Below are 25,752 nucleotides of genomic sequence, written 5' to 3'. Positions count from 1 at the left end.
ATGAAATAGTATAAGAAATTTTAAAATTATATCAAAGTAAATATTTTTATGTATAAGATAAAATTTTATTACATATATAATGTCGGGTTGGTTTGGTCTCGAGTTGTTTTTTTTTAGTTAAAACCAAACCAACCCAAATATAGTCGAGTTTTTTTTTCTAATACCAAACCAAGTCAAACCAAATCGCTAGTCGAATTTTTTTTCGGTTTGGTTAGATTTTGCACACCCCAGTTTGTTTTATTTAACATGGGCATGTAACAGTCTGCACGTTAAAATGCTATACTCATAGATCGAATGGGAGTAGAAAAGGACTAAATCTCAGTGGATCAAGTTAATCGTTTGTTTTAATTAACTAGATCATGTAACGCTCTGCTCGTTAAATGCTATGCTTATACCCAAAATAAAACTGAAATATAAAGAAAGTTAGCCTTCATGATTGGATCACATGATTTGCTATGGCATACAAGAGAGTACTTGTCATTACATTTGAAGAGATACAAGCTGTATTAGCTACATATCCAAGTGGGAAGCTAAAAACTTTACAAATGAATGCACTATATATGGTCTAGTAACTATAATACACTTTAACTTGAACTTTTGACCTATCATTTCTATCTTCTTCTTTTTTATGACTGTGGTGTCTGAAGCCAGCTTGCTCCCCCTTCCACGAGCAAAGGTACCAGGTAGCTTTGTCAACCAAGGCTAGGCCAAATGGGAAGAATCACCTGGTGACTTGTCATCTATCTTGAATTAGTATGCATGTATCCTCTACAATTTATGTAGCAGGCGCTGTAAATTGCACAGGCCTCCAGCGAACACAAGAACTTCCCTACGTCTATAACGTGAAATTGTCAATCATGTGTTGTATAACATCTACTGCATCGGAATTCATGTTATAGGACTGCACCTGTAATTATAAAACGAAAGACATTTAAAGATTTGTTACTGCAAACAACCTTCCTGTGGAACAAAGCACAAAAAACAGAAACCAAATGGCAAAGGATTGGCAAAAAATGCAGCATTGCTTCAGCCTTCACGTGACAGAGTAAAAGTCGAACGAAGGAGCTGCATAAGTTGAGAGATAAAATGCAACCTAAGATCTATGTGTGACTTGAGAACTGGATAGTCCTAATGCTTTGGATATACATCTAACACGTTTGACGAACTATACATTCAATAAGGACCGCTCTTTTCTTTTTTGAACGAAGGAGCTGCATAAATTGAGAGATAAAATGCAACATAAGATCTATGTGTGACTTGAGAACTGGATAGTCCTAATGCTTTGGAATTTGGATATACATCTAACACGTTTGACGAACTACACATTCAATAAGGACCGCTCTTTTCTTTTTTTGAACTCCTCTGCTCTTTCTTTATTCCATTCCTCATATTAACCAATGCCTAGAGTTTTGAATTCAGAATGAAAAAATCATAAAAAACTACAAAATTTGCTTCTGTTCGTTGAAAACAAATAGTTCAAGATCATGATGACTTTATACATTTCCTTTTGGATCATTGAGACCTTCGGTTCAAAAGAAGCTAAGTGGATGGTGAAGATCCATCATTCATATAATCATATGCCCCAACTAGCTATTAATTGACAGATTTATAAGCTTAGTTACCCGTTTGAGCCTAATTATTCATTCTTTATTACCCACATTATTGTCTAACCTACTCTTCAATAATCCATCTGATCACCCCATAGTATGCAAATTTATGACCGTATCATGAGTTATATCAAGGTATGGGAGAAAGGTGGATTTTTTATGAGCTCTCGGGGAAAAAACATACACCTCAAGCTAAGTAAGTGAATGAAAACACATAGACAAGAAATGAAAATCCCAGAGTATATAGCTAATGAGAAAGGAATTTGCCTAAGATCATAATAGACTGATATGTGGTGAAATCTATAATGATCTATAGTGAAGAAACATTGAAAGCAGAAGCTCCTTAAAAGTGTGTTCAAGACGGAACAAATACATGCCTGAATTGCTGTATGGGCGAGGAATCTCTGTATACTTCCTTTGAAGCTAACATCAACGCGTTCCCAGCTCAACTTTGTTAAACCTCTGATCATAGCCTCTACAGCAGTTAACCAATAAGAAAAGGTAAACAACAAAAAAGTATGATGAAGCTGATTATAAAAATGCTAAAAGCAAAAACCATGTAATGTGCATTGAGAGTCCCCTGGTTAATTAAGTGGTATCTATTACTGCCACTAATAAAATGAAATAGCAGAGTGGGGGTTGAAAACCATTATCTGACAAAAATGGCTGATATTACAGAATGAACAATCAACTGTACGGCATTCTAGGTATTTGATAGTTAGTTAAGGAAGTAGTAAATTCTACCGTTTATGCAATTGACACAAGTAGCTTAAGTCTCGAAGGTAGGATTACATAAACTACTGGAATTAGTGTGAAGTGGACCCATACTCTCTTTTCATTTGGGCAGCAGTTCTTTGATGCATCTCAGTGTAGTCATTCCGAAAAAACACACTAGAAGACTGTATGAACATCGCAAGATGCAACTAATATGCAGAATCAACAGCTATAGATCCACGATTTTAGGATAATAAAGGTAAGTGTTTCTGAAAAGGAAGGCTAACATACTCAAAATTGCTCCTCAAAATACCATTAGAAAAGAAAGAAAAAAGGTACTAACCTTCCATTTCTTGAGAGTTGTGTACGTTTATATTGGCCATAGTAGGAGTTTCTTCTGTAGAACTAACACTTGTTGCCTCATCTACGTTTACAATATGTGGGTATTTATCCACTTTTTTCATGTTTCGATGCTGAAAAGAAAAGTATTAGATGTATGATGAAAGCTTTTGCTAAAACTCTAATGTCATAACTTTTACCTTTGGAAGCTCACTTCTGCGCCGCAAAGATGATGTACTCCATCCAACAAGATCTATACAAGTGTTAAGGTTTTTCACATTATAGGAAATAAGTTAACATATGGAATTAAGGACTCGTTGATCAGCATAAACACTTATCTACTGTTGAATTATCTCATCAAGGACTTAAGTCCTGAACACCTGATTCTGGCTATATAATACACTGAATATTGAACAAACAAGAAAGAGACGAAGAAAAGGACGAGGGTGTGACGAATACACATCTAAATGACGAGGTTAAGTAGGATACAGTCAAAACTTGTATTTGCATAGGCCACACGACGCTTAAATGACTGCAAAGCAGATCTGCAAGAAGAAGTTAGGATACATAATTTGCTTGACATTCTGAAGTGAGTTAGTCAATGTTCACTCACATAAATGGCAGATCTTCGGAATCACTGGCCATCTGAAGAAGGAGAGGAGGTTTCCCTTCATCACGATCTTTCAAAAAGAGATGCCTTCCGCTTCTTCCAAGTAACCATGAGGAACTTGCTGCAACCTTTTCAACAGAGTATAGCCCACAGAATGCTGGAGCCTACAACATTTTTAAGAGACATTAAAAGCTTGGTTTCCTAAGCCTGCCCAGTTTTGGGATTAAGTAAGAAATATTGTCATGACGGAAGAAGAATGAAACTAAAGCAATTGAGTTATTTGGGATTCATAATATTCATACAGCTAACTTACCATGCTCTAACATGATAAGCAAAGCTCAGAATGAAACTAGACCAAAAATATTCAAAGTCATGCAAGATGCTGAAGTGTTAAATAAAACTTCACGAAGTATAAGTATTGGTGCAAACTGCAACCAAAATATAATACTGTTAGATGAGTTTCGATTGCATTCTCTCAGATTTACTAGATGAGTGACTTATGAATCTCTTTGCTAGTACTTCTCATGACAATGGAATTTTGACACTTAACCTTGATAATGACATATTACCACTGAAGTTTCTAACTCCTTTAACTGTCCACTTAAAGTCAGAGACATTCGTGAGTTAGTTTAATCTAATAGAATGTGCAGTATACATGATAATGTTAGTTTAACCAAAATAGAATGTACAGCAGTACAGTATACATGATAATGAAAATGTTCTTTTGAAGTCTACCATGAGAGAACCAAAAATCCAGTTTTGGTGGTAATTTCCTCATTAGTTGTGTAAGTTGCAGAGCTCATTTGGATGATTACCTTTCACTTTTACTGAAGAATGTGAACTAACTCTCCATAATATCAGAATTTAACAAAGGCAATAAATTAATGGGGATTGAATAAAACCCTCTAATTACCTGTTTGTGTCCCCTACAGCCGAGATGTGGTGTAGCAAAGGTTATAAAGTTCACAGGTTCCAGCCCAGCAATTTTTCTTTTTGATAACTCTTCCGCACACAAATCAGTGGACCCATTAAGACTACATTGCATATCTTGTCCACAAGCTATTCTTGCAGAACTTTGTTCATATAGCTTTGCAATTGCATATCTACATACCAGGCCACCTAGGGAGTGACCAATAAAGGAAATCTTCTGTAGACGTGGAGTACGTTTTACAACAGATTGTACCTGACAGTAAATATGAGAAGCATCAGTCACTAAAAATTAAGTTCAAGTAGATATTGTTTAGCAAATAACTAAACTTACATGTTTGACCTGAACAATAAGAATCAGATTAGATCTCATCCTAATACAACACAAAATCCAACATCATACAACACTGGTAAAATTCCTTAGTAACCAACAAACAAGGGTGGATAGAGTATGTTAAGATTTGGAAGATAAAAGAACTGGACAATAGCTTCAAGCGTACATATTTGGTAGGCAATGCAGAATTTAGGTCTATATAACCGCAGAATTCAAATAACTTGAAACAAGGATCTGAGGACAGATAAAGATACTAATTAAGACTGAAACAATGGCCTGGAGAAAATTAAACTCAAAGGAAAGAAAAAAAGACTTTCAATTAAAATACTACTATTTCTTCCCGAATTGTATGAGCTAGTCGGGTTTACAAGATCATGGTCAAAAAAGATGTTCATGACTCTCAATGTGAGTAGGTCAGATAAAATGAGATCGATGGAGCATTTTGTGTTGAGGAACAAGATTTTATTTAAATTTACTAAATCTGGGGAAGAAACAAATGACTCACATACCTCTTCAGCTAGTCGTGTCCCCATTATGTCAACACCATCGAATGTCAGCTTTGAATAATTAGATCGACTGCCTGGAAATAGCATATTAAATTACAAAAAAAGTTAGAGATTAACACAGGAAACATATGGCTCTGACTGACAGAAAGATGCATAAAGGTTGTGGAAACATGCAATCAATGAAAATTTGGAGCTCATATTATTTTTCAGAAACTAATGGACCGCTAGAATTTTGATAGCGGTAAAGCATGAATATCTAATGCAAATTTGGAAGTGCAATGCCAAAAGTCAAAAGTTATTACAAGGACCTCTATACTTTCCTTTTGAGAAACAAAAGAGTTCTAACACCAATATTTCTTCATTTAAATTATATCCAGTAAAGACATGCTATAACAATCTTTGGAGAATGGGAAGAAACTGTGGTAGTTGGCCGTCGCACCCTCTAGAGTTTCTTGCTTCACTTGGATTGCCACTCATGAAGCTTGTTTAACACATGACAATTTGCAGAAAAGGGGTCTTACTATTTGCAGCAGATGTGTTCTATGTGAAGAAGCTAACGAATCAGTAAATCATTTATTGCTCCACTGTCAAATAGATTATGCCAGGTTGCATAAAACTTGCCCTAAGTAGCACTAAGTAAGCACTCCCTACTTGCATTTTCTGGAATGTTTGGCAGGAGAGGAATAGCAAATGTTTTAATGACAGTAGGGAAAATATACTTAATGTAAAAGCTAGATGTTTGAAAAGTCTATGACTATGGTGTAGGAAGAACATTGTACCGAATACGAACTCTATGTTAGATTTTTTGCATTCCTTCAACCTACAGAAGGAAGTTTCTAGTTTGTACTCTTTCATGTACCTTCTTGGTATTCCTTAACCTAGCGTCGTCAGTAGACTCTGTCCGTATGGTTAGAGATAGAGAAAAAGCAATCCACCATATAGTTAAGGGGAACAAAAAGATGTAGAAAAGTATGATCAATCAAAAATTAAAGGCAGTTCTCTTATTTGCATCAACATTCATTTCTTCATACTTACCAAAAACCACATGCCTGCCTTTGTGTTTTGGTTAATCATACATATAAATATGACATTTCAAACAGATAGTTGCGACTCCAAAGTAATTAGATTTAACATAACAATCTCACTTCAATCAACTAGACCAAAAAAATAGAAGTATAATAGAACCAGGAAATCCCGTAAAGAGCAGGGAGCTTACGATAAACAATGATATCGTGTGGATAGGCCTTCACAAATTGTTCAGCAGCATACTTCCAATCATCTACACTGCAGAAGCAGACAAGTCAAGTCAGCAAACCTAAGCACACTGATCTCTCATCATATAACAATCATAACACTAGGACTAAATTAAGACTCAATGATCTTTCAACCATAGCATCTTTCCGCTCTATACGAGAGTTTATGGAAATTTGTCTAATCCTTCGATCATTTTTTAACTTTAATCAAGCTCGGTATGACTTACTTGATAAGTATCAGTACTAACAGCACTAGGACTTAAATTATCTATGAAAAATTCCGTACTTACAAATGATTAACCTACAAGTTCTAATGAAGATAGAAAAAACAACAGCAATGATATAAATCCACAATATCAGTTTGTACCAGTATGTAACAACAACAAGATACACAGCGTAATCTCACAAGTGGGGTCACCTTACCCCTGCCTCGGGGAGATAGAGAAGTTAAGTTATTGTAAAATTGAGTTAAAGATTTCAAGTCACCTGCCAATAATACCATTAACCATGACAACTAAGTGATTAGGAGCATGACCCGGACCCTTTTGGCTAGCCTCCACATCGAATCCACCTTCATGAGCAGGTGTCTCAACAACAGGAAATTCATCATCCAATCTCATACACGAGAACTTAGGGAAAATAAAAAACCTTTTTCTCTTTGTCTTCTTATTTCTATTCTCAATACCCATTTCAGATTTCTTCGATTCCTTATTCTCAATACCCATTTCAGATTTCCTCTCTTCCACTTCATCTTCACCACGAAAGTTTAAACCTTTATCCATTTCCGACGAACCCATTTTCACAAAACCACCAAAAATCCAACAATATGAAGAAAAAAAACACAATCAAACAACAGAAAGCTTTTGTGGGTCAATAGTAATAACGCTTAACAAGGAACAGGGGTTCTTGGATTTTGGAATTTTCGACATTTATGGTTTTATAGACCATTTCCAGTCCACATCGAATGCTTTTAACAGTAAATGGAACATTCTTATTCTTCTCTCTGTAAATAGTCTTGTTGAAACAGAGTGGGAATAAAATAATATCACTTCTATTAAATTGTGAATCAAGAATTGCATTTTGACATTTGAAGAATATTGAATGATATTGTGTTGAGTTATTGTAAGATTGATTGAATCAAAAGAGGGAAAACTCTGGTTTTATGAAAGTTTCAAGTTTGACGATCGTCTAGAAGAAATTTTTTATGTTGTTACCTTTCCCTTTCTAGAGTAGATGAAAACTATGTCCCATGTATGAGAGGGGTCCAATAACTGACCAGGCCTACTATTTTAAATATACATTTTTCCGCTTTTTCTCTGTTTTAATTATTTGATAAATATTATATTAAAATATTTTTTAATCTTATGACGTTAGACATATTATATGCAAATTTTAAACTTGTAAGAATTGTCAATGAAAGGGAAAGATACTTTTTATTTTTTGGTTATAATTGATTAAAAAGGAAGTCAAGGTAAACAAATGATTTGTTTTACTTTTCTTTTTAAATTATTTAAATGAAGAATGTTTTTTCCCTTTTTGACAATTTCTTCCTTCCCTTCTGTATTATTTGTCCATACTCTAATTATTATCTCAAAATTCAAATTACTTGACCAATTATATAAGATAAAGATAGAATTAATTAATGTTTTTAGATTTTGGACTTAAGCTATTTTTTTAAAAGTATAAATGTTGTAAAATTCTAAGAGAACTCCTTCGTTATTAATTTTGATATTGATAATATGACACACAAATAAAGTTACGATAAAAAAGTTAAAAGCAGTACTTTCTCTATTTCAAATTAATTGAATTATTGAAATATTTTTTATTTTTCAAATTAACTTAATTGTTCAACCTTCAAAACTATTTTTAAAATATTCTTCAATTTTACCCTTCATTAGTTAGTATTAGAATTTAGTTAGTATAATTAATGTTTAATTATTTTAATCATAAATTTGTCAATACTCCTTCTATCCCTAATTACTTGTTCACTTTTGAACTGACACATCTATCAAGAAAATAATGATTGAAATAGTGAGTTTATTATTGTACCCCTATTAATTATGAAGTGGATGAATTAAAAACTTAAGATTTTCAAGAAATTCTATATTTTTCAAAGTAATAAATTGAAGGTATAATAAGTAAAAAAATATCCTTTTTTTATTTGTTAAAATGGACAAAGTAATTAGGGACAACTAAAAAAAGAAAAGTAAACAAATAATTAAGGACAAAGGAGTAATTAATAAGATGAAATGAAAAGACATACCTAATCTATGTCTTATTCTTCTTTTCTTAAAAGACGTGAAATAACTCAACAATTCAATTAATTTGAAATAGATAAAGTAATTAATAAAAATATTCTTCTTATTTATAACTTTTTAAGCGAAATAAAAGGAGAAAGTAGAGAATAACTCATGAATTGGCATATTTATGACTATAAAACAAAACTTGTAAACCTTAACATCTTTAACAAAATATGTCATTTAGTTCAATTTTGCCCCGGCAGTTCGTTAGAAATGTTGGACAATTTCCCAAATTTGGAGCTTGGATTGCAAACAAGTGGATGGATAAAGTACTAAAAATGTACAACTTGAATTATAACAAATTTCAGTTCACTTTGACCTTGAGTAAGGTCTTACACAATGTAAATTTAATTTAATCAAACTTTAATGCGATATCAACAGTAAAAAAAAACTTGAGTTTACCGAACAAATACTAATAAATTTCTTAAGAATGACATTCGGCTTGTAATAAATTATGGGATATTTTATGCCTAATTTTAGCTCATTTCTATTCTCATCCCAAAATTCTTCAACAAAATGTATTCGAGCAATTAGATATTAAAACTTTAAAGTGTGAAACTTTTTTATGCCAAATTTTAGGTCACATTATGATAGCAAAATTATTAAATTTTTCTAATGTGATTTTATTTTACGTTTTCATCTTTTGTGGGGCATCTTATTTAAATTATATTATTCTCTTATCACAAATTTTAGGATTTTTTAATTATTGATTCTCATAATTCCTCTTACTATATTGTTATTATTATTATTTTTAAAATATATTTTAGAATTTCTTAATTTTAAATATTATAAAGATAACTAATAATAATTTTTAAAAAATAATAAATTCTTTCAACAAAATGAATCCTTATTGTAATCATTAATTAATTAAGAGATTTATATTCTTCTTAATTTATAATTTAATAAATATATTATTTTAAGAAAATATATCACGCTAACATGAATCAAAATAAAATAAAATAAAATAAAAATTCAAGGTATTAGATATGATTTGTATAACTACCTAAAATAGTTCTTTACGTTTTGGGATTTCTAGAAGATGATTTCTAGCTTTCTCATTTAAAATTTGGTTTTAATTTTTAAATTTTAAGTAATATTAACTAAAATAACACATATGGGTTAATTAGTTATTTTAAGGACCATGCTTCAAAATTGAGGGCTCAAGGTTGAGTCTTTTTTCCTCTAAATAATTTATTTTTTCTCACCTTTTTTGAACTTAGAATTGTAATGTCTAAAGTCCAAAAATGTGCCACCTCTAAGAAAAGTCTTCATTTACTAATTAGTTTTTTCTAGAAGCTATTATTACTCTAATTAATCCCCTTTTAAATATGTATAAATTATAGGAACCACATATTATTAGTATTAAATAACATCCTATCCCTTCTAGTTTTCTATTTACCAAAAATCCCTTAAAAATGATGTTTGCGGGATACATAACGTTGTGCAAGGGATACATTAGGTTTGACACATTCCACATAGCGGGATACATAGCGTTGTGCACGGGATACATTAGGTTTGATACATTCCACATAGCGAGATACATAGTGTTGTGCACGGGATACATTAGGTTTGATACATTCCACATAGCGGGATACATATCGTTGTGCACGAGATACATAGCGTTTGATACATTCCATATAACGGGATACATAGCGTTGTGCACGGGATACATAGGTAAATAAGAAATTTTTGAAATAAGTAGAGATAAATGGATATTAAGGTAAGTAAAGGAGTGTAGTTAAGTGATTTGTCCTTTAAATATTGTTATATATCCAAGTCGGTGCAATCTAGTGGAGTATGATAGAAGATCAAACCACGTGGAATTAAAGAAAAAGTAAATTATGTGGCTTGATTCTAATTATGATCGAGGCTTTCACATTACTCCACTGTTTACTTTACTGGTTTATCTTATTAAAAATAGATTTTTATTTTTATTGGACACTTATAAAATATTAAGAGAAGAATATTTTTTTCTGTTTTATTTTTAATATTAATTGTTTATTTTTTGAATAATTTTCAAAATGAAATTAAGACTAAATATATATGAATAAGAAACATGCAAAATAGAGGAAAAGTAAGGAGTATTAAAATTGCATGTGTTACACAATTAAATACTTTATTCTTATTCTTTTTATCTTGTTAGATCCCACAATTATGTAGAGATTCCTGTCATGCCCCTTTGCCTATGTTTTTCAGAGTCCGGAGACAAAGGGACAAAAAATTGAACGAAATTTTCAAAAGAGCAACAAAAGGTAAGGTTCAAACTAAAAGGAAAATATTTAGATGGGAGGAGAATATCGTGAAATTTATGAAGTAAGGTGTAGCCTGACATGCGTCTTACAAGGCGCAAGCCGACATGATACTTACAACACCATGTAAGGCGCATGTCAGGCTGCGACTTACTCCTTAAAATAATAATAAAAAAACGTTTAGTAGAGTTGTGTTACTTTTTACTTCACTCAAACAACTTAATCAGAACATCAACTTTTGCTTAAAGAGCAATTTGCCATTGTTTAATTCTCTATTAATTTCCACTTTTACGTTAAACTATTCCCTATTCATTTTCATGGCAAAGTAGAATAGGCATTTGGGCTTTATGAGGGGGTGGGGGTGGTTGAAGTGGGGTTACACTTTCTGTTCCCAATATTCTGCAAGGACTAAGAAATAGATTTAAAAGAATATTTTTATTCTTAGTGTATATAATTAGATTATAATTTCCAAATAAATATGCATATATAATCCAAATGGAAAACAATAAAGCCCTTTGATTTCATCAAAATATGATTACAAATTTCCCTATTCATACAAATGATATTCCGATACTATTATAAAGAAAATTCATACTTTATAACGTTACTTTCAATTTCTTAATTATTGCTACTCTTTAAATTTAAAATTGTTGATAATAGTAGTAATAATACTAATTAATAAGCTCCAAAGTTTTTTAATTGAAAATTTCGCTCATATATTTTTGCCCTTTTAACTCCGAAATTTGTGTTTTCCAACTAAGCACGTTAAATGGACTTCAAATTTTCTACGCTAATAATATACATAACGATTACTATATAATTAGCTAGACCATTTAATTGATGATTATAGGTGATATTTCATGATCATAACTATCAAATAGTGAATACTCCCTCTGTTTTTATTTAGTTGTCACTATTTTAGATTCCACACTTTTTAAGAAATTATGTAATTACCATTGTACCATCGCATTTAGTGTTCTCTTGAAGTCAATTTTTCAATAAATGAACATGAATTAATTTACTTTGATTAACTAATTTGACCAATGAAAATGAATTAATTACTTAATTTTTCTATGTTGCGCAAATATGTACTTTCAAGTCTTTATTTTGAAGGAAAATAGGAATAATAGTGTCATTTATGCATTAATTTTGTGAAATAACAAATATTAAAAATTATCTATTTTATATTTTATTTTAATAAAAACAACATATAAATAGAAACTAAAGGAGTAATGTAATAAAGTAGTACTACCTAGCCTGCTATCAAAGAATAAAAACCATAGCGATAGTGTTAAAAAATACTGTATTACTTAAATTTTTCTGCCTTCATTTGTTTTGTTACGTTGACAGCCCCATTTATCTAGAATAATCTAGACAAGGGATGTTTGTAAAATTTGTAGAAAGTGGTTGTGTGAAGAAATTTAATTCCATAATATTTATTGCTTTTACACGTTTAATATAATTTGAAACAGTTTTTGTTTTACGTAACAAGTTATTGTTTCGTAAATTAATGATATTTCGTGAAAATTGAGAACTATGTAATTTTTGTAATGAGTTCAACAACAACAACAACAACATGCCCAGTGAGATCCCACTAGGTGGGGTCTGGGGAGGGTAAATTGTACGCAGACCTTGCCACTACCTCGTAGAGGTAGAGAGGCTGTTTCCAGGAGACTTTGTAATGAGTTCAATTTTAAAATTATTAGCATTGAATTCATTATATTTTTAAAATTATAGGTTTATATCTATTAATTTATTACAAATTTAATATTTAAACATACATTTATATTTCACATAAAAAAATTATGAAGTCAATTGAATCCTTTTACTACTCATAATGTTACGTAGGCCTTTGCGCAGAGTCTTTAATCTAAAGTCAATTTGTAGTTGCAAATCAATAATTATTTTTTACTTGAAAGTCAATAAGTACGGCTTCCAATATTCATAAATTCAACTTTGGAATCTTCTAATCCACAATTAGGCCAAAGAAAGACCTTACAAAGACCGTTACATTAAAGCAGAAGAGAATAATCCTAAGTAAGAATTAACATAATAAAAACATGCATGAATCAACTATGTTTGAAGTGGACAACTTTATGCAACACGACTTTAACTTGGACTTTGTCCATAACATCGATCAAGTCACAAACTAGTATAGACTATAGTTCCAACATTAGGCTGTACATCTTGAAAAAAAATTGAGCAAAGTATCTTTGATTAGTTTTCTTATAGACATAGTTAAGTGATTTTGTTAGTTACAAACATTAAAGACATCATTTTTCTAAATACTTTCGTAAAGACATCACTTTACTAGATACTTTCATAGTTTTGTATAGTTGAGTGATTATTTGAGTAATTAACTAGGATATCTTTGATCCTGAAATTCACTTGACAGACTCTGCCCTGCTTTTCTTTGTATTGCCAATTCCCAAACAGAACACATCCAGCTAATTCATGAAAACTAGATATTCAATACACATGAATTATTTTAATCCCTTGCATCTCTGGAATTTTATAAGCAGCAGCTTAATTTAACTTATAACTATAGCAAATTGGAGTGATTGTTCAAGTCCTATCGTCACAGCTAGCCCGAGTCCATGGTACGTATTGTTCACTTTGACCCCATACACCTCATGATGTTGCCCTCGTGGGAGTCCGGGCCGTGTCTCAGTCCCAATGTGGTTGATCATTCGAAAAGAGTAGCTAAGCATTATTTGGTTTGATCAGTCTTTATCTAAGGCCAACTACCTAATACTACTACGTAGACTCATCAAACAACGCTTTTTAGCTTTCTTCAGGATTTGGCCTGATTTATCCCGGAGTTACAACATCCCAAAAGCGTATTATGGGACTTTTCACTATTTTCTCATTTTGGTTTAGGATTCGCCTAGCATGTTATGTGCACCCTTGGCCTACCCTTCTCTTGACCTACCCTGATGTGTCTCACCTTGTCAAGTAAAACTAGTTGTGTGTCTGTTTGTCATTTGTATACTTAATTATCTTTTGCTGTTAAGATATGCTTTTCAAAGAAAGACGGATCCTCATGGGATATGAAGAATGGGGGTACAATTTTCTTCATCCATCTACCAGATTGAGAAAGTTCCTAGTAATTTCAACTGCTCAAATGATTCTTCATCATGTAATTAATTTCCTTATTCGTATGAAGTGCATTTTCAAACACAACTTAATTTATGGAACTCTCATCTTATTATTTCTGATATATAGAAAAACATGCATTACTCCTCACGCAAAGGCTAGTTTTTGCTTTTCTTCTTCCTTTTGCTTTATTCTCTAAATCAAATATCGGTTGAAATAATTTTCTATTGGGCTAACACGGTCCAACATACTCTTATGTATGGTGTGATATTGTCCGCTTTAGAACAAGCCCACGTGGATCTCATCTCAACACCGTACAAGTAACTCCTTTTATCTTGTTAGCTACCAATATAATGTACACCCATTCCAATATTTGGATAAATATACTCTCCAGCATCATCATACCTTTGCCTTTTATGAAACAAAACTTGTAAACCTTAACATCTTTAACAAAATTATGTCACTAGTTCAATTTTAAACCAGCTGTTCGATCGTTAGAAATGCTGGACAATTTTCCAAATTTTTAGCTCGGATCGCGATCAAGATGATGGATAAATTACTAAAAATGCAAGTTTTGCAACTGAATTTCATACCAAATATCTGTTCATTGGGGTTTTGGAGATCTTGAGATAAGAGGAAAATTAGTTGAAAATCTGCATTAAAGTATCAAATTTTGGAGCCATTATTAACAGAAAGCCTGAGTTTACCAAACAAATAAATTACTTAAGGATGTAATTTGGCTTGTACTAAAAGCCCCAAGAACTAAAAGGAAAGGAATCAAAAAAATTTATAACATAAAATATTTGCTTAACTTAACCTATATACTATATAGAAACCTTCCATTTGAATTCAAGCATACACACACATACTATAAATAGGATCTAGTGAAACTTTGCCCCAAAACAAAGAAAACTTGCTAACAAAGCATCCACCAATTGAAAAAATTAGAACATCAAATGTTTAAAAATAACATATACTCATTGCTTCTTCTATTTTAGTATTACATGTTATTTCCTTTGCCTTAGTTATGATATTATTTATATTGCTATTATTCTCTTTATCTTTGTTTTTTGCTTTACATACTTATTATTTTATGTTTTACTTGATTCGAAAATCTATCAAAATCAGTCTTTCTACCCTACATATACTTCTGCTAAATTCAATTGTCTTTGAAGTTTAAAACCCATCCCACTAATTTTTTTTTTAATTTTTTTTTTGGGAGGNGGGGGGGTTAGTGTTAAGACTACATTAGTATGTTTGGATTAATTAGACAGCGAAAGACAAATTGAGCAAACACTTATGTAAGAGACTAAAAATTAGTGTTATAATTAGTTGGTGTCCCGCGCTTTTCTGAAGACTTAGCTTGCAAAATTTCTCAAAACAGAGAAGAAGAGTGTGTATATAATGAAGAGATTATGTGCTTTCAGCTTTGCTCGTCGACTCTTCAAACCTCGTACAACACAACACACACATTCCCAGGTACTATTGTATTCTTGTTTTTGTCGAAAATCCTTGGAAAAAAATGTTTTTTTTTGGATTAATTGTGTGATTGTTGGTATAGGAATCAAAGGAGAAAATGGAGCAATCACCAATTGTCACTGTCGAGGACAACTTTGATTTGCAGGTATGAATTGGGTTTTTTGCAATTTTCCCAATTGGGGAATGTTGGTCCATTTTAGAAAGTTGAAATGTGGGTTCTTTAGGATTCTTGAAACATGATTCTTTCACTAGTTTACATATTCTTGAATATCATCAAATTTGTTACTCGAGGGGTTGAAGAAGGGTTTATGGTATTTGAGACTATAGAACTGTAGCAATTTATATAAGTTAAATTTCCAACTTGCAAGTTTGTGTTTGTAGAAACTAAAAATGTAAGTTGGTTAGTTGTTGGAATGAGGAAACTTGGGCGTTGTGTGTGTGTGTGTTGGAGAAGTGATTTTAGGAGAAAAAGGGTGGACGAAATGCTCCCCAATAGTGATCTGTAAGGATATATAATCGCGTGATTGTGACTATAGGAATCAAGGGAGAGCATGGAGAAGTCACCAATGATCACTGCCAACAACAACTTTGATACTCAGGTACGAATTAGAAAGTAGAGACGTGTACTTTGAGATTCTCATACTGATTTAACTGGTTTACTGATATCTACAAATTTTGTTATTCGGGGAGTTGAGGAAAGGTTATGGCATTTGGGACTGGAAAACTGTAGGCAATTGCCATAAGCTAAATATCCAAGCATGATGAGTTTTGTTGAAAATCCATATATAACGAGTGATATTTAGTATCTCTAGAAACTAAAACTGCAAGTACCTTAGGTGTTGGTTTAAGGAAACACAAGCATTGTGTGTATTTGTGTCGGAGAATTGGATTAGAAGAAAAAGAAAAGGCCTTACCTACCTTGTGAATGAAAGGCATCCAAAGTAGTGTCGGAATAGGGGGAAAATGTGTATGTATCCTAAGTAGCTTTCCCTTGTCAATTTTTCTTCAAGCTCATCAATTATACATATTTAATTTCTTACAGAGTTCAACGGAAAATGAGAAAGAGACTGGGAGTTATGCTGCTACTAACATCATCCTAAATCATGAATTCTCGGATGGGTTGCACTCGTGGCATCCCAATTGTTGCGATGCTTTTGTGGTTCCAGCAAGTTCTGGATACCATAAAGGATTAGCAGCAAAGGAAGGCTGTTGTTATGCTGTTGTCTCAAATCGTAAGGAATGTTGGCAAGGCTTAGAGCAAAACATTACAAGCAGGGTATCAGCAGGTTCCACTTATACAGTTTCTGCTTGTGTTGGGGCCTCTGGTACTTTTCAGGGTTCTGTTGAAGTCCTCGCCACGTTAAAACTGGTGTATCAAAATTCAGAAACAAGCTATCTATTCATTGCAAAGTAAGATTCTATATTTAGCTTGTCTTTTGTTACCATAAATTGCTTAAGAAGCAATAGTCATGGTAGAGTTTTACTCCATCCAGAAAAGCTGCTTCAGAGGAGTGTTGGGAGATATTAGAAGGTTCGTTTTCTCTGTCAACTATGCCCAATCAAGTTATATTCTATCTCGAGGGACCTCCAGCTGGAACTGACCTGCTCATAAAGTCAGTAGTGATATCATGTCCTAGTTCTACTGCTTGTGATGTAAGTCGAATGCTATGTCCATATATATATTTCCTTCGTTTTCTCTTCAGTCTAGAGATTATTTAAGTTTATTCAGACTCTATTGTATTACTGAATGAGTTCTCTCCTTATTTTGATAGAGTTCTGGCACATCATCTGTTTGTACCGATGATGATAACATCATAATAAACCCTCAATTTGATGATGGTCTCAATAGTTGGTCTGGAAGAGGCTGCAAGGTGGCCTTGCATGACTCTATGGCAGATGGGAAGATCACTCCAATGTCTGGAAAATCTTTTGCATCTGCAACGGAACGCACCCAGAGCTGGAATGGAATTCAGCAAGATGTGACAGGAAGAGTGAAGCGAAAACTAGCTTATGAGGTATCTGCTGTTGTCCGGATCTATGGTAACAATGTCACTAGTGCAGATCTTCGCAGTACATTATATGTTAAAGCAGCTGACAACCGTGAACGGTACATAGGCATTGCCAGGTAGGTGAATCCAAGTTCACCTTATATAATGTGCATATATTAATCCTTTTAGTGTCTCATGTCTTATCATCACTACATAACACTTCGTGATCTTAGATACCATTCAAATTGCACAGAAAAAAAAAAGTGTTGGCTCTCTTTTTGCACTTCTATAACAGTATGCATTGTAGGTTTATGTCAACATAATCGACTTTGTTCTGTTGAAGGAATTTCTGATTTTGACTGGTTCTTCTGATCCATATCTATTTGGATAATCATCTGTGTAATAGTCAGAAGCATGTGTGTTGTAGTAACTTCATTTTCTAGAGTTACATGACTTTTCATTTGAAACAGATAGACAATATCTTTTGACCTTGAATTTACAATCCACTTTGTTCATTTTGAGACTGAACTAGGTGAACACCAATTAAATGTGTTGTTTTAATTGATCCCTTTCTTCTCTACTTCTGTTTTTCCTTCCATTTTTATTTACATGTATATTAAATTTAGTGCGAGGGTTTTAACAAAAGCTACTTGCGTGTAGTGTCCAAGCCACAGACAAAGACTGGGTGAAGTTGCAAGGGAAGTTTCTTATAAATGACTCCCCATCTCAGGTTGTTGTCTTTTTAGAAGGTCCACCTGCGGGTACAGATATCCTCATTAACAATTTAGTCATAAAGCATGCAGCTAAAGCTCCTCCTTCTTCTCCACCAGTTATTGAGGTTAGTTGAAAATGTGCAACGTGTGTTTTCCTCCTTTTTCAATTTACATTGAGCTTGGTGATACGATATTGCTAGAGGAATTTGAAGCCTAATAGTTTCTATGGAAGTGCTATGTTATGCCACTTAAGCTAGCTAGTTCGCAATTCAACTGTTTGATCTGTTTAAGCATTAAGTACTTTCATGCTTCTCCGACCATTACCTCTCCATACGGTGTTTGAGGCTTTCTGTTTCATTTTTCATCTCTTTAGGATGCTGGTTTTGGTGTTAATATAATCACAAATACAAGTTTGAATGATGGCACAAATGGCTGGTTTCCACTTGGAAACTGTACAATGAGTGTTCAAACAGGCTCACCACATATTATGCCTCCAATGGCTAGAGATTCCCTTGGTGCTCATGAGCCTTTAAGTGGCCATTATATTCTTGTGGCAAATCGTACTCAAAACTGGATGGGTCCTGCTCAGATGATCACGGATAAAGTAAAACTCTATTTGACATATCAAGTATCTGCATGGGTTAAAATTGGACAAACATCAGGACCTCAGAATGTAAATGTTGCCCTTGGAGTAGACAGCCAATGGGTGAATGGAGGCCAAACTGAGATCAGCGATGATAGATGGCATGAAATTGGAGGATCTTTTAGAATTGAGAAGCAACCAACTAAGGTTATGGTTTATATTCAGGGTCCTGCTGCTGGTGTAGACCTAATGGTTGCTGGGCTTCAAATTTTTCCCGTTGACAGACGTGCACGGTTTAGACACTTGAAGAAACAAACTGCAAAGGTAATACTTAATTTTGTGTACATGGTATTTTCACTTATTGTGTTTTAAGTAATGATCATCAGTTATTTCGAAGTGTTTCATCAGCGAAGCCATTCCTGTTTTACTGTTGCACTGGAGAAGTTTTGAAGGAAAACAGAAAAAAAAATCACCTTGTGGAAACATCTCTCTTTTAAAATTGCCATTGCAGCCATTTGAATGGATTTCCTATATCTTTCTTCTAAGTGGCAGACAATGTTGTTACCTTAAACACAGTTTTAAAAAAATTATAATAAAAACTTCCTTTCTTGCTGACTTTCTTCACAGTTACGCAAGCGAGACGTCATGTTGAAGTTCTCTGGATCAGATTCAGGCAGTTTGTTTGGCACATTTGTTAGAGTTAGACAACTGCAAAACAGCTTTCCCTTCGGATCAGCCATAAGCAGAACAAATATGGACAATGAAGACTTCAATGCCTTCTTTGTCAAGAATTTCAATTGGGCTGTGTTCGGAAATGAGCTGAAATGGTACTGGACAGAAGCACAGCAAGGGAATTTGAACTACAAAGATGCTGATGAGCTCCTGGACTTTTGCACAAAAAACAACATCCAAGTTAGGGGTCACTGTATCTTTTGGGAGGTGGTGGGCACTGTTCAAGCATGGGTACAATCCTTGAACAAAAATGACTTGATGACGGCTGTTCAAAACCGTTTAACGGGGCTGCTGACACGGTACAAGGGAAAGTTCCCGCATTATGATGTGAATAATGAGATGATGCATGGTTCTTTCTATCAAGATAGATTGGGTAAAGACATCAGGGTAAACATGTTTAAAACTGCACATCAATTGGACCCTTCCCCCATGCTATTTGTAAATGATTACCATGTTGAGGATGGCTGTGACACCCGATCTTACCCTGAGAAATACATTGAGCACATTCTTGATCTCCAAGAGCACGGTGCACCTGTTGGAGGTATAGGTATTCAGGGACATATTGACAGTCCAGTTGGTCCCATTGTATGTTCTGCTCTGGACAAACTTGGTACTCTTGGACTTCCAATCTGGTTCACTGAAGTTGACGTGTCTTCAGATAATGAATATGTTAGAGCTGATGATCTAGAAGTTATGCTTCGAGAAGCTTATGCTCACCCTGCTGTAGAAGGTATAATGTTGTGGGGATTCTGGGAGCTGTTCATGAGTCGATCAAATGCACATTTAGTGGATGCGGAAGGAGACATCAATGAAGCTGGAAAAAGGTACCTTGCTCTTAAGCATGAGTGGTCATCCCATCCGCATGGTCATATTGATGAACAAGGGCAATTCAGCTTTAGTGGATTCCATGGCTCCTATGAAGTGGAAGTCGTAACAGTTTCAAAGAAAATTACTAAGAAATTTGTGGTTGACAAGGGCGATAATGCACTGGTGATCTCCGTTGATATATCCTGATGTTTTTACTCAATCTATCACCTCACTGTATGATTGTGTGCTGTGCAATAGTTATGTTCATACCTTGTATCATCCTTCTGTTATGAGTCTTCTGCAAATTGTATCATTTGTTTGTTTATTGTATATTATATTTTCATGTGAGTAAATAAAGAGAGATTTCCTGTGTCTATATAAATGCAATGTAGTAGTTCACAAGTCAGTTACTAGTACTATTTTCTCCATTAGGATTTAGCAAGGGCATAAATGTGCAAGATCAAGATATGTTTGATCAATTTTCCTTTCATCCACTGGTTTTAATTGATACAGAGACACACTATGGTTCGTTTGGTTGGTGGATGGGATAGTCAGGTTATCTAATAAGATTATAGATCTTATTAGACATAATTTGCGGTTTAACTTAAGTTGATATTTATGTTCTTCAATTTTTGATCTGTTCAAGTAAACATTTAAACTTGTATAAAGTTAAACATAGATACACAATCATACATCCTACATGACATAATACAAAATTATATGACTGTGTTATTATGGACATAAATGTCAACTAAATCCAAGTTAAATAGCACATTTATGTGTTTGCTATATAGATGATTTAGGCTACTAAAATTGCAGGATAAATAATTTTGAAACTAAATAATACTCCTATGTTTCATTTCAAAAAAATAAAAAAGTATTTCATTTTACTGATCTATTTTATCAAATAAAGAAAAAATTACTGTATTATTTTTTTTCTCATATTACTTTTAATAATTACATAAAATAAAATATTGTTCCAATTTATATGAGTTAGTTTAATTTGTAAGAACCCCGGCATTCATTACTTTTATTGATGAGGAAAAGAAGAACAGAAGAGGCACACCCTAGAAATGATTTGGCGTTTGGATATCCTAGAAATGACAATGATTGGTGGTTTGCTGTGTCCAGTGATCTTCTCAAGACCGGACTTTCAATTTTTTCTCAACAGAGAAGATGAGTTATATATAATGGTCAATGGAGCTCATTTCTTCCTTGCAACTTTGCAAACCAACCACATTCTCAGGTGACTTTTTTGTTTTCTTGAATTACCTTTTAGTTAAAAAGAAAGGAACTTTTTATGTTCTGAGCAATGATCGTTTAGCATTTTGAGTTTCCCAAAGTAGTTGTTTGATTAATCATGTAGGAATCAAAGGAGAGAATAAAGATAGCACCAATGGTCACTGCCATCAATGATTCTGATTCTCAGGTGCTTATGGGGTTTTGCATTTTTCCTAAATATGATGGTTCTTGGCCATTGTTTTGCTGGTTTTGTGTTTCTTGGATTGTGTAAAATTATGCCAAATTTGTGGGGTTGAGGAAGGGTTTATGGCATTTTATACTAGAATATTCTAGGGGCGGAGTTAGGTTGGGACGAGGGGTTCATCCACATTCTTTTCGGCAGAAAATTACTCTAAAATTATCTGTTATGTATACATTGTAAATGTTTACTTCTGAAGTTGTGAAATCTTGCTTCTGTCACTAAAATATGCTAATTATCTTCTTCTTTGTGCTAATATGTCGAAAATTGATGAACATAACTTTGTTGTATCTGTTTCCAGTCGCAAACCCATGGCTTACTGTTGTGCCAACACTCACCTTCAAAAGTTTATTTTGACTAACACTTGGTAAAATCCTCCTTGAACTGGTATCTTATGTAATTTCGTTTGAACTAAGAGCCTTTTAGATTGATTTTCTTATGGCCCAGTGAGAAATTTATCTTCAGCATCAAATTTGCACCTTCAGAAGCATTTCCGGCTGTCATATTATACCAGAACTTATTTAGTGATGTTGACTTGTTGCTGTCATTTTTTTTCAAGCTTATCAATCATACAAACCGTATTTCCTGACAGAGTTCAAAGGAAAATGGGAAGGATATTGGAAACATCATCCTTAACCATGAATTCTTGGATGGTCTGCACTTGTGGCGCCCAAATGGCTGTCATGCTTTTGTGGTTCCAGCAGGTTCTGGATACCGTAATGGATTGACTATGGCTGTTGTGACAAAACGTACGATATGGTGGCAAGCCTTAGAGCAAGACATTACAAGCAGAGTATCGCAGGTTCCAGTTATACAGTTTCTGCTTGTGTTGGAGCCTCCGGTACTTTTCAGGGATCTGTTAAAGTCTTCGCCACAATAAAACTAGTGTATCAAAATTCAGAAATGAAATTTATATCAATTGGAAAGTAAGATTCTGTATCTAGTTTGTCTTTGTTACTTTTCATTGGTTATGTGAAGCTATAGTCGTGGTGGCATTTTTCTCCTTGCAGGAAATATGTTTCAAAGGAGAGTTGGGAGATGCTGGAAGGTTCATTTTCCTTGTCAACAGTGCCTAATGAAGTTATATTTTATCTCGAGAGACCTCCACCTGGGACTCAGCTTCTGATCAAATCAGTAGTGATCTTACGTTCCAGTTCTACTGCTTCTGATGTAAGTCCAGTGCTGTGTCCATATTCCATCTTGTTCTCCAGTCTAAGAGGGATTGGTTATGTTAGTATATATTTGGATTGAGTTCTGTAAAATAAGCCATTTGTAACTGATGGTGATAACACCATGGTAAACCCTTACTATGATGATGGCCTAAATAGATAGTCTGAACGAGGTTGCAAGGCTGTTTTGCATGAGTCATAAAAAGAAGATTTTTTTGGCAGCTTATTTGTCATTTGGAGTTTCCAACATAAGTTATTCAGCTAATTGTGTGATCTTGGATGTAGGAATCAAAGCAGGAAATGGAGAAGGCACCAATGATCACCACCAACACTTACTTTGATTCTCAGGTGTGAACGTGGCTTTGCTAGTTTGTAATTCTTGAATATTTAAAATGTTCGGAGTTCAAGGGATTATGCAAGCTTTTATGTCAGTCAGTTTCGACAAGAATCTTCTTGGCACTAGCCATAAGCTGAATATTAAAATATGATAAAAAAATTCTTGCAAATCTGTGTAAAATGAAATCAACTCTACTATTACACCAGAACTTGCTGTCAAAAGTAGATAGACAAGCCTTTTGTAAAACTCCTCCGTACGCTGTATCTTATGTAATTTGATATGAATTTTGAGCAATTTTTATTTTTTTGGCTTCTGACATATTACTATGGCTCCGTTAGAAGTTTTTCTTGAGCATCAAATCTACACCTTCGGAAGCAGTTGAAATTGTTACATCATACCTGATCTTAAATAGAGTTTGTTGCTTTCAGTTTTTGTTCATGCTCATCAATCATACATGTAATGATTCCTGTCAGAGCTCAAAGGAAGACGAGAAAGACACTGGGAGCATCATTTTAAACCATGACTTCTCATATGGGCTTTACTTGTGGAACCCAAATTGCTGTGAGGCATTTGTGGCTCCAGCAGGTTACCATAAAGGATTAGCAGCTGCTATTGTAACAAATCGTAAGGAATGTTGGCATGGCTTGGAGCAAGACATTACAAGCAAAGTATCAGAAGGTTCTACTTATACAGTTTCTGCTTGTGTTGGAGCCTCTGGTACTTCTCAGGGTTCTGTTGAAGTCCTCGCCACATTAAAACTAGTACATGAAAATTCACAAATGAAATTTATATTCATTGGAAAGTAAGATTCTCTATCTAGTTTGTCTTTGTTACCTTTAATTGTTTAAGAAACAATAGTCATGGTTGCGTTTTACTCCATCCAGAAAATCTGTTTCAAACTAGTGTTGGGAGATGCTAGAAGGTTCGTTTTCTCTGTCAACTATGCCTGATCAAGGTATATTTTTTCTTGAGGGACCTCCAGCTGGAACTGACCTTCTCATAAAGTCAGTAGTGATCTCATGTCCCAGTTCTTCTGCTTGTGATGTAAGTCCAATGCTATGTGAATATTTCCCTCTTTTTCTAGAGATTACTCAAGTTTATTCAAACTTCGTCCCTACAACCGAAAAGATTGTCTCCTTATTTTAATAGAATTCTGGCACATCATCCGTTTATACCGATGATAATAACATCATCAATTTCTATTTCATTTTTCCTCTCTTTTAGGATGCTGATTTTGGTGTTAATATAATCACAAATACAAGCTTGAATTATGGCACAAATGGTTGGTTCCCACTTGGAAATTGTACAATGAGCGTTCAAACAGGCTCACCACTGATGATGCCTCCAATTGCTAGAGATTCTCTGGGTGCTCATGAGCCTCTAAGTGGCCGCTATATCCTGGTGACTAATCGTACTCAAAACTGGATGGGTCCTGCTCAGATGATCACAGAAAAAGTAAAACTCTATTTGACATACCAAGTATCTGCATGGGTTAAAATTATACAAGTATCAGGACCTCAAAGCGTAAACGTTGCTCTTGGGGTAGACAGTCAATGGGTGAACGGGGGCCAAGTTGAGATCAGTAATGATATATGGCATGAAATTGGAGGATCTTTTAGAATTGAGAAGCAAGCTGCTAAGGTTATGATTTATCTTCAAGGTCCTGCTGCTGGGGTAGATTTAATGGTTGCTGGGCTTCAAATTTTCCAGTTGGCAGACGTGCACGATTTAGACACTTGAAGAGGCAAACAGAAAAGGTGATTCTTATTTTTGTGTTCTCGGTCTTTACAGAAGAAAAAATTCAATTAACATTTATAGTAAAGACTCTTTCTTGCCCTTTTCTTCACAGATACGTCAGCGAGATGTCATTATTGAAGTTCTCAGGATTAGATTCAGGTAATTTGCTTGGAACATTTGTAAGAATTAGACCACTGCAAAACAGCCTCCCCTTTGGTTCAGCCATACGAAGACCAAACATGGACAATGAAGGTTTCAATGACTTCTTTGTCAAGAATTTTAACTGGGCTGTGTTTGGAAATGAGCTGAAACGGTACTGGACAGAAGCACAGCAAGGGAATTTTAACTACAAAGATGCTGATGAACTCCTCAACTTCTGCACACAAAACAACATCCAAGTTCGAGGTCACTGTATCTTTTGGGAAGAGGTTGCCACTGTTCAGTCATCGGTACAATCCTTGAACAAAAGTGACTTGATGATGGCTGTTCAAAACTGTCTAACAGGGCATCTAACACAGTACAAGGGGAAGTTCAAGCATTATGATGTGATTAATGAGATGATGCATGGTTCTTTCTACCTAGATAGATTGGGTAAAGATAATTGTAAATTGGACCCTTCCGCCTTCCTATTTGTAAATGATTACCATGTTGAGGATGGAAGTGACTCCCGGTCTTCACCTGAAAAGTACATAGAGTATATTCATCATCTCCAAGAGCATGGTGGAAGTTACTACTGTTTCGAACAAAATTACCAAGAAATTTGTAGTTGACAAGGGTGACGATTCACTGGTA

The 25,752-nt window shown here is 34.1% G+C and overlaps 2 protein-coding genes and 1 pseudogene across 2 annotated transcripts; 2 read left to right on the top strand and 1 right to left on the bottom strand.

The window, feature by feature from the left end:
• Positions 1-463: 463 nt before the first annotated feature.
• On the bottom strand, positions 464-7,445 carry LOC125856973 (uncharacterized). Its single transcript, XM_049536635.1, has 10 exons — positions 6,777-7,445; positions 6,254-6,321; positions 5,041-5,111; positions 4,184-4,453; positions 3,274-3,434; positions 3,150-3,205; positions 2,861-2,913; positions 2,665-2,794; positions 1,985-2,082; positions 464-907 (listed from the first exon to the last, which is right to left on the bottom strand). The coding sequence occupies exons 1-10, from the start codon at positions 7,085-7,087 to the stop codon at positions 836-838; spliced, it is 1,290 nt and encodes a 429-aa protein (XP_049392592.1). The 5' UTR covers positions 7,088-7,445; the 3' UTR covers positions 464-835.
• A 7,850-nt stretch (positions 7,446-15,295) lies between these two features.
• Positions 15,296-20,576, top strand: LOC125856322 (endo-1,4-beta-xylanase 1-like). Its single transcript, XM_049535836.1, has 9 exons — positions 15,296-15,414; positions 15,497-15,559; positions 15,951-16,013; positions 16,457-16,824; positions 16,908-17,067; positions 17,187-17,539; positions 18,063-18,240; positions 18,489-19,022; positions 19,326-20,576. The coding sequence occupies exons 1-9, from the start codon at positions 15,340-15,342 to the stop codon at positions 20,442-20,444; spliced, it is 2,913 nt and encodes a 970-aa protein (XP_049391793.1). The 5' UTR covers positions 15,296-15,339; the 3' UTR covers positions 20,445-20,576.
• A 183-nt stretch (positions 20,577-20,759) lies between these two features.
• LOC125854761 (endo-1,4-beta-xylanase 1-like) lies at positions 20,760-25,730 on the top strand (annotated as a pseudogene).
• Positions 25,731-25,752: the final 22 nt, after the last annotated feature.

The sequence above is a fragment of the Solanum stenotomum genome, chromosome 2 (genome assembly GCF_019186545.1).
Source record: "Solanum stenotomum isolate F172 chromosome 2, ASM1918654v1, whole genome shotgun sequence".
In the NCBI taxonomy this organism is placed as follows: Eukaryota; Viridiplantae; Streptophyta; class Magnoliopsida; order Solanales; family Solanaceae; genus Solanum; species Solanum stenotomum.
This window is presented reverse-complemented; position numbering and strand designations above follow the sequence as displayed.

Bases quoted from the DNA above. Each gene is read 5' to 3' on its own strand.
- LOC125856973 (XM_049536635.1), bottom strand. From the start codon at position 7,087: ATGGGTTCGTCGGAAATGGATAAAGGTTTAAACTTTCGTGGTGAAGAT. The intron at 2,914-3,149 runs GTATCCTACTTA...ACACTTGTATAG, and splicing joins TGCAAATACAAGTTTTGACT to ATCTTGTTGGATGGAGTACA. The intron at 2,083-2,664 runs GTTAGTACCTTT...TAACTGCTGTAG, and splicing joins CAACTCTCAAGAAATGGAAG to AGGCTATGATCAGAGGTTTA.
- LOC125856322 (XM_049535836.1), top strand. From the start codon at position 15,340: ATGAAGAGATTATGTGCTTTCAGCTTTGCTCGTCGACTCTTCAAACCT. The intron at 15,415-15,496 runs GTACTATTGTAT...TTGTTGGTATAG, and splicing joins CACAACACACACATTCCCAG to GAATCAAAGGAGAAAATGGA. The intron at 16,014-16,456 runs GTACGAATTAGA...AATTTCTTACAG, and splicing joins ACAACAACTTTGATACTCAG to AGTTCAACGGAAAATGAGAA.